The following is an 8,231-nucleotide window of genomic DNA, read 5'->3' on the forward strand; positions in this document are numbered from 1 at the left end:
ATATTGTTGTGGATGTTGTTAAGTGTCATTGAGTCTGTTTCCAAAGTTGCCAAGGCTTTAAATCTTTGTAGGGGCAGAAAGCCTCCTCATCTTTCTCCCACAGAGAGACTGATGGAATCAAAACATGGACCTTGTGGTGTTGCAGTCCAGTGCTTATCCTAGGAGCCACTGTGTTCCCCACAAATGGAATCCTGGTGTGGTGCTGTGGGTTAATGTGATTCAAACCGACCTCCTGGTTCAAGCTCAACAGCTGTTCCTCAGAAACCCGATACAGGCTCACTATGAGTCTAAACCAACTCAATGGCACTTACAACAACAAAATGTATTCCAATATGTAAATACTTTCCTTTTATAGAATTTTTCTTTCACGACTGGCAGTATCAGAAAGGACAAGAATCATTTTAATATAATAACTTTTACAAGAAACTTGAGAAAGTTTTGATTCTTTAAAAAATCAGCTATATAATATTACTCTGAACTAGTTGCTTCAATTTTCAATATTCTTTTATGGAATTCTTAATGTGGTTTTATATTTATGTAATTTTCCCCTGTATGTTCACATAAGTGCAAATTATGCCTTCACAGAAAACATTGTAAAAACCAAAATAGAACTGTGCTATTTGCTTATTTGTTTTGTTAAACCATTTTTCCCTAGATAAGAGAAAGGTGTTGATGGCATTTTCTCATTGCTCTTTTTCTCTCTACTCTATCAGATCAGTATGCATTCTGTCGATATATGATTGACATGTTTGTCCAAGGGGATTTGAAACCAGGTATTCCAAAACAATTTGCGTGCTTGTTTATTTTAATAGTTTTTGTCTCTAAGATTGCTGGCTTTTTATGTTCCAAACTATATTTTCATTTAAAAAATATAGCATAATGCATGTGAAGATTTAGGGTAAATCGGTAAAAAGCAAAACTAATCATGGAATTAAGGTTTTACATTTTACCTTCCATTTCTGCATGGCCTATTGCAAATGAGGTCAGCAGAAGCTACAAAAGTGCTAATATCTTTCTATATAAAAACTACTAATATCTTTGATAACCTCTTGGAATGAAACAGCAAATTGGTAAACTAGAAGAAAAGATCTATAACAGTAAAAGTATCTTAATTTTTCAAAAAATAAGAATTAACATTCCTATTGGAATCTATCTCATTTCAAATCCTTAATCTCTTTTTTCATAAAATCTTTTTGGTTTTCTCAGTTATGCATGTGCTTGGTTTAGCCCTGCCACTACTGATGGAGATAGTCAGCCTTGGTGTTAACAGTTAACACAATGGAGAGCAATGTATCTATCATCTCTCATGTCTTGAATTGTTGCCTGCAGTGTAACAAGGGATTCTTTACTAATATCTTAATTAGGAGTGAAAACTTGAATGCCTGGACTATGTCTTTCATACATTTAGAAACACTTAGCACATATTCATGTTGGAGGAAGCATTTCTAAAAGCATATTGTTAGGAAAAGAGTCAGTCTACATTAGAATAATTGAAGCTGAATGTTTAAAACAGATATTTGCTTAACTATTTTTATGTAAATCGTTTTAAAATGTATAATTATAATTCATGCATATGTCACAGAGCAAGCATTTCATATCGAAGACAAATATATAATACTTCTTTATTATTGTTAACTGTTGTCTAGTCAGGGTTCCAAGGAATGGCTGGTGGATTTGAATACTTTAAGAACTCCTAGTATGGTGCTGTTCACAGTTTAGACCCATCAGCTGCTCCTCAGCAACCCTATAAAAAGTATGAATTGTAATACATTCGATTGCGCTTAACAAGTGACCTTAGATATTAAGAAAATCCTGAAAACCTTGGTCTCAGGAAAAGTTAATGGCAATAGATCATTCCTGAAAAAACAAAACTTTGAAAAATTCAATGATTTACTAGAGAAGAATGATTAACATTAGCAAGTGTATGTTGTATTGTTGCTCCTGCTGAGTGCCGTCAAGTGGAGTCCTTTCCAACACATACCAACCCTGTATAAGGTTTCCAAAGAGCATCTGGTGAGCTTGAACCTCTGACCTTATGGTTCAAACTGACTTTGAAGTCCAGCGCATTAACCTACAGTGCCACAATAGGGCTCAAGTGTATGTTGACATAGCAAAATTGAATGGAAATATTCAGGAAGGTGGTGGTTGGTTATGTGCCGTGGAGTCAATTCTGACTCATGGCAACCCTCAAAAGGGTTTCTTTCCATGGGTATAAATCTTTATGGGAGCAGAAAGCCTCATCTTTCTACCTTGGAAATGCTGGTAGTTTTGAACTGCTGACCTTGAGGTTAGCAGTTCGAGAGGTTAGCAATTCATTTACTTCATCACTACCTATCTGGGTGAGTATTCCATATGAAAGGAACTGCTTGCTCATCTCTGGCCAAGTCCTAGTCTGTACACAGAGTTTTCTGGGAGTTTATCCAGGCATGGTGGTTTACCAGAGCCTATACATATGCTGACATTTATAGGATCAAGTAATGGTGCACTTTAATATGTGAAGAATAGCTCTGGTTGACAACCATGGATTAATAAATGACTAATAAGCATTACAGTAAGTCCTAGAGGTATGAATATCTAACTTAAGGACAGCTTGTCTTTTCCTTTAAATGTTACCTTACTCACTTTGAAAAAATTGAACCAACTTCTAATTGCAACAAATTAATCACGATCATCTTCACTTGCTGCAAGTGTAGCTTTTAAATTACTGAAAAGACTTCAAACCTTTTCTTGCTCTAAAAAAAAGGCCACAGAAGAACCCTGTCACCCCTTGTGGCTTACAAATTCAGCTTAAAGACACACTTAGGAACAGATCATGGTGGTAAACCCAGGGACTGCCTGTACTTTCTTTATATCCAACTTGGTTTTAAATTTCATTATCTGAAGAAAGTATTAGGTTTTGTATACAACTGAAGTTATTCATAGTAGCTGTGAATTGACTGTAAAATATGATTTCTAAGAAAATTAGAGTACAAAGAGAGCCATTTATTGTCCAAGTAAGTGGCTAACAGTGACAAAGCTTCCCATTTATTTTTGATAATTTGATCACCGATTAAGGTCCGAAGAAACAACAACAAAAAAGTATTCCTGCATAATAGAAGGAAGATTCTGCTAACGGCCATGCAGGAATTAGTCATCTAAAAGCATATGTGAACCTATTTATTTTAAACTGATACAGATGCATAATCTAGCTTCTGAAAATATTTTCTAAAATCTATAGGATTGATTTACTAACACTATTTATTGACATTGTAACTGTCTTCTTAATATATTTCATCTCTGGTAGCAGGCAGCACTGGTAGCGTAGTGGTTACGAATTGGGCTGCGAACCTTAAGGTCAGTGGTTCAAAACTATCAGCTGCTCCGCGGGAGAAAGATGAGGCTTTCTACTCCCGTAAAGATTTACACCCTCGGAAACCTTATACAGGGTCGCTATGGGTCGGAACCGACTCGATGGCACATAACAACAACAACAAGAAGCATAGTGGTGACGAATCAGGCTGCTAATCTCATGGTCAGCATTTCGAAACTACTAGCTATTCTGTGGGAGAAAGAGGAGGTTTTCTGCTCCCATAAAGATTTACAGCCTCGGAAACACTGTACAGGGTTGCTATGAGTTGGAACCGACTCCGTGGCACATAACAACAAACTTTTAGAAGAGCTATTGCTATGCTGTTGTTAAATGCCATTGATTCCGTTTTAACTCATAGACACCCTGTTTCCAAGGATTTCCAAGGAGCAGCTGCTGAGTTTGAACCATCAGCCTTGAAGTTCAAACCGGCCTTGAGGTCAAGTACATTATATACCACTGCACCACACCAGGAAATGTTTAAAAATATAATGTTTAAAATATAAGTCAGTTTTGTTTTATTTATTTTTTTTTAGGTTTGTTGTTGTTGTTAAGTGCCACCAAGTCGGTTCCGACCCATAGCGACCCTGTAACAGGGTTTCCAAGGGTGTAAATCTTTACGGGAGTAGAAAGCCTTATCTTTCTCCCGCGGAGCGGCTGGTAGTTTCGAACCGCTGACCTTATGGTTCACAGCCCGATATGAAATAAAGAGGGAAGAAGGGAGTTTTATAGTATAACTGTTGTTTCTTATAACTGAAGTTTCACAGATGCACATACAGAAAGGTCAATAAAGGTTGTTGGTAAGGCAATACAACATGAAATGAGCAAGCACTAAACATGGCTTGTATTTTAAAAAGAGTGAGAAACCAGTTGTGGTTGTTGTTCAGTGTCGTTGAGTTGGTTCCAACTCATAGTGAGTCTGTATAGGGTTTCTGAGGAGTAGCTAGTGGTTTTGAATCACTAATTTTGTGGTTAGCAGTCCAGTGCTTATTCTTCTGTGCCACACCAGGAGTCCTAAAACAGACTAAAGCTGGGCATATTAATTCAGAGAAAATTCAAGTGATAAGACTGTGACTCTGACTGACAGTTGGAGAATAAAATAATTTCTGCAAAGTTTATTTCTCTGCATGTATCCACTAGTTATAAGACATTTGTGCTGCCATCTGCTTTAATGTGGGATGAGTGGAACACCTGTTATTGTTTAGCTAGAGTTCATCATTAATTATTGGTAATGAGTTTTTAAAACTATAATTTGATTTTTCCCTCTGGAATTCAGTATTTCCTTTGCAAGCTATTGTCACACCTTCAGAAAAATCCCAAATTGCAGTTCAAATTTTAAAAGTCGTATTGATAAAATATACTAACATGATAACATATGTTCCAAGTTTCAAATCAAGCACTTCCAAGACATCTTTTAAATATGTTTAGCTAAGATTTTGTTCATATATCTGAATTGGATGGAATTAAGCTTTCTGAATCTCTATTCAGTAACAATCTACACCTCAAGTACAGGACCATTGAGTTAAGCCAGTATAATAATGGAGTCCTGGTGTGGCACTGTGGGCTAATGCATCAGATAGCAAAGTCCTTTGAACTGCAAGGACAGTGGCTCAAGCTCACCAACTGCTCCTTGGAAACCCTATACTGGGTTGCTATGGGTTGGAAAGAATTCAACAGCACTTAACAACAATGATAGTTTTAAATAAATTTTTCTTAAATTTTAATTTACTACAGATTGAGTCCTACATAAATTTAATTATATGCAACAAAATGCTCTGTTATTTACATTGTTGTTGTTGTTGTAGTTAAGTGCTGTTGAATTGGTTCCAAGTTATCTCGACAGTGTATAAGGTTTTCCAGGAGCTGCTGGTAGGTTTGGACCACCCACTTTGTGGTTCAAACTGACCTTTTGGTAGAGTGCTTATCCTATAGCACCATACTAGGAAGCCTTTAAAACAATTGTTTTTTATGTTAAGTGCCATAGAGTTGGTTTCAGCTCATAGTAACCCTGCCTAGGGGTCCTAAGGAGTGGCTGGTGAGTTTGAACCACTGACTTTGTGGTTCAAACTGACCTTGCAGTCCAGTGATTTATCTCGTAGTGTCACACCAGGACTATAGAGTAAGTCTATTTGGCAAGGTTGACCCTTTGGACAACTGGAATAGATATATATGAATATCAGTCACTGGAGAAGGATATCATGTTTGGTAGGGTGTAGGGTCAGAGAAAAAGAGGAAGACCCCCAACGAGATGGATTGGCAAAGTGGCAGCATCAATGGGCTCAAGCATGGCGATGATAGTGAGGTTGGCCCAGGATCAGGCAGTGTTTCCTTCTGCTGTGCATAGAGTCGCTATAAGTTGGTACTGACTTGATGGTATCTAACAACAGAAACACTATAATTTTAAGGTTATGATGGACACTGAAATTTTCCCCTATCCAAAAATACATCCCTGTTGCCCTTCACTGCAGTAATTTTCCCACCATTAACTTCAGTGGTGTTATAGGTTGTTGTTGCCGTCGAGTTAGTTCCAATCCATAGCAGATGGTGAGCTTGAACCACTGACCTTGCAGTTCAAATGGCTTTGAAGTCTGGCACATTAACCCACAGTGCTACACCAGAACTCCGGTGGTATAGGTAGTCAGCACTAAAGAATGTGTGTTGAATAGTCCCTAGCCACCTGCCATAATGAAGAAAGAAGTGGTAGTGATGGGTTGTGAGGGGACAGGGTAAACAGAAAGACAGCAAAAGACATATCCACATCCACACACACAGAGAAAAAGAGAATAAGATAGATATGAAGACTGAGACCCCAAGTTGGTTGTCTTAAAGTCTTGATGTTGATGACACTGTCTTTTTTCAAGGGCAAAAATAATCTAGTTATCATTTTACTATGCAACAACTATTAAAATTGGTAAAGGCAGGTATTAGTTGCAACGTTGAGGCTCAATTTAAGGTTTTTATTTATTTATTTTTAAACAATCATATAGATAATCCAAATAAATTTCTTCAGTTTTTTTTAACTTTATCATCTTTTCCATTACTCTAGTTTCTTTTTCATCTTTTAGGACTAGAAATGTTTTTCTTAGGAGACAGCCCTACAGATAGTTTCATTCATTTATGTAGACTTTTCAAAAGAAATTTATGATTCTGTTTGGAATTTTCATATTCTGTCTTTGTCAACTTCCACCTGGGCCTAATGATTTTCAGGGATTGCTGGGCACAGTTAACCAAATCAAAGAACAAACCCATTTCTGTAAGAAAGAAATAGTATGGCTTATAGACTGACTTTGAATCCTGATGTGGTGTCATAAGAAAAGCGTGTGACCTTATGGTCAATTAGAACCACAAAGTCAGCAGTTCACACTCACCAGCCACTCCTCAGAAACCACATACAGCATGATTATGAGTCAGAACTGTTAAGCAGGCACTAAACAACAACAATAGACCTTTTTTGGAGTCCTGGTATGGTGCTGTAGGATAAACACTGGAATTCTGGTAGAATAGTGGACTATGAGTTGGGCTGCTCACTGCAAGGTCATCTGTTTGAATTCACCAGCCACTCTGCAGGAGAAAGATGAGGTTTTCTGCTCCTGTAAGGATTTACAGCCTAGGGAACCCTATACAGGGTCACTATGAGTTTTAACCGATTCCATAGTACAGCACCACCATGAGATTGATGGTTCAAACCAACCAGCCACTCCTCGGAAACCCTACACAGGGTTCCTACAAGTGTAAACTAACTCAATGGCACTTAAAAACAACAACAATAGCATAGATCTCTTTTGGAGTCCTGGATAAACACTGGAATGCAAATTGCAAGGTTGGCGGTTCAAATCCATCAACTGCTCCTTGAAAACCCTATACAGGGTTACTATGAGTCAGAACATGACGGCACTTAACAACAACAGACCTCTTTATGTGTATAGAGATAAAGAAATCTATCTGAATGTCCAGTAAACGGATCAGGGTTAGTATGATTTACTTAGTCATTTTAACATTTCCCCCCAGTTTTAATCTCTGTAGGTACTGTGATCAATGTTCAATACAAATTAGAGTTTATCCCTTGGAAGTTATCCCATCATTGAACATCTAGCCATCTTTATTTGAGTGAAGAATTTATGTCAAAGTAATTTATTCCATTTTCTGTGTCACTTATTCTCTTAAAATTGAGGGTACTCACCTATCAAAATCTTATCTGACTATAAAATGGTATGCTTTGCAGTTTGTATCCCAATTCTATGGGTTTTAATCCATAGATAGAAAGAGCCTCAAGGGATAAGTTAGTGGTCTCATTTTATTAAGCTCCTTTTCTTGAACTTCAATGGTACTTAACTACATTTTTGGTTTGATCCTGCTGAGAAGATGTCAAATGTAATTGCATTATAGTCACTGTTATTTAATAGTTTAATTTAAAATATTTCAGTGCTCACTTGGCTGTATTGGAGAAGACGAGGTAAAATTCAACCTTCTTTATACTTTTCTATGGAAAATACTTCTCCTAGACGGACATAGTCCCCCAAAACATACTCATTGTCATTCAAAATCTCCAATTTATGTTCACAAACAGAAGTGTTTACTAAATAACTATTTGTTAAATGTCATCAGGTAGCTGATATTCTAGAAAAGATATAAAATACAGTACAAGTAATTACATAACTGAAGATAACTTCATACCTTCTGCAATGTTGTTATTGCTGTTAACTGCTATAGAGTCAGTTCTGACTCATAGCGACTCTCAGTATAACAGAACAAAACACTGCCTGAACCTGTGCTGTCTTCACAATTCTTGTTACACTTGAGTCTAATGATGCTGTCACTGTGCCGGTCCCTCTCATTGGGAGGGGGTTCTTTCTCTTTTTAGCTGACCCTCCACTTTACCAAGCAT

General features: G+C 37.2%; 1 protein-coding gene across 1 annotated transcript in view; it reads left to right on the forward strand.

Annotated features, from left to right (window-relative positions):
• The window catches only part of TRDN (triadin), a 203,327-nt gene that overhangs the window by 138,307 nt on the left and 56,789 nt on the right, over positions 1 to 8,231 (forward strand). Inside the window, exon 11 of the mRNA XM_006834733.1 lies at positions 714 to 773. Coding sequence (XP_006834796.1) covers positions 714 to 773 — 60 coding nt within the window. The remainder of the gene's footprint in view (positions 1 to 713; positions 774 to 8,231) is intronic.

This window comes from Chrysochloris asiatica, unplaced genomic scaffold (genome assembly GCF_000296735.1).
Source record: "Chrysochloris asiatica unplaced genomic scaffold, ChrAsi1.0 scaffold00013, whole genome shotgun sequence".
Lineage (NCBI taxonomy): Eukaryota > Metazoa > Chordata > Mammalia > Afrosoricida > Chrysochloridae > Chrysochloris > Chrysochloris asiatica.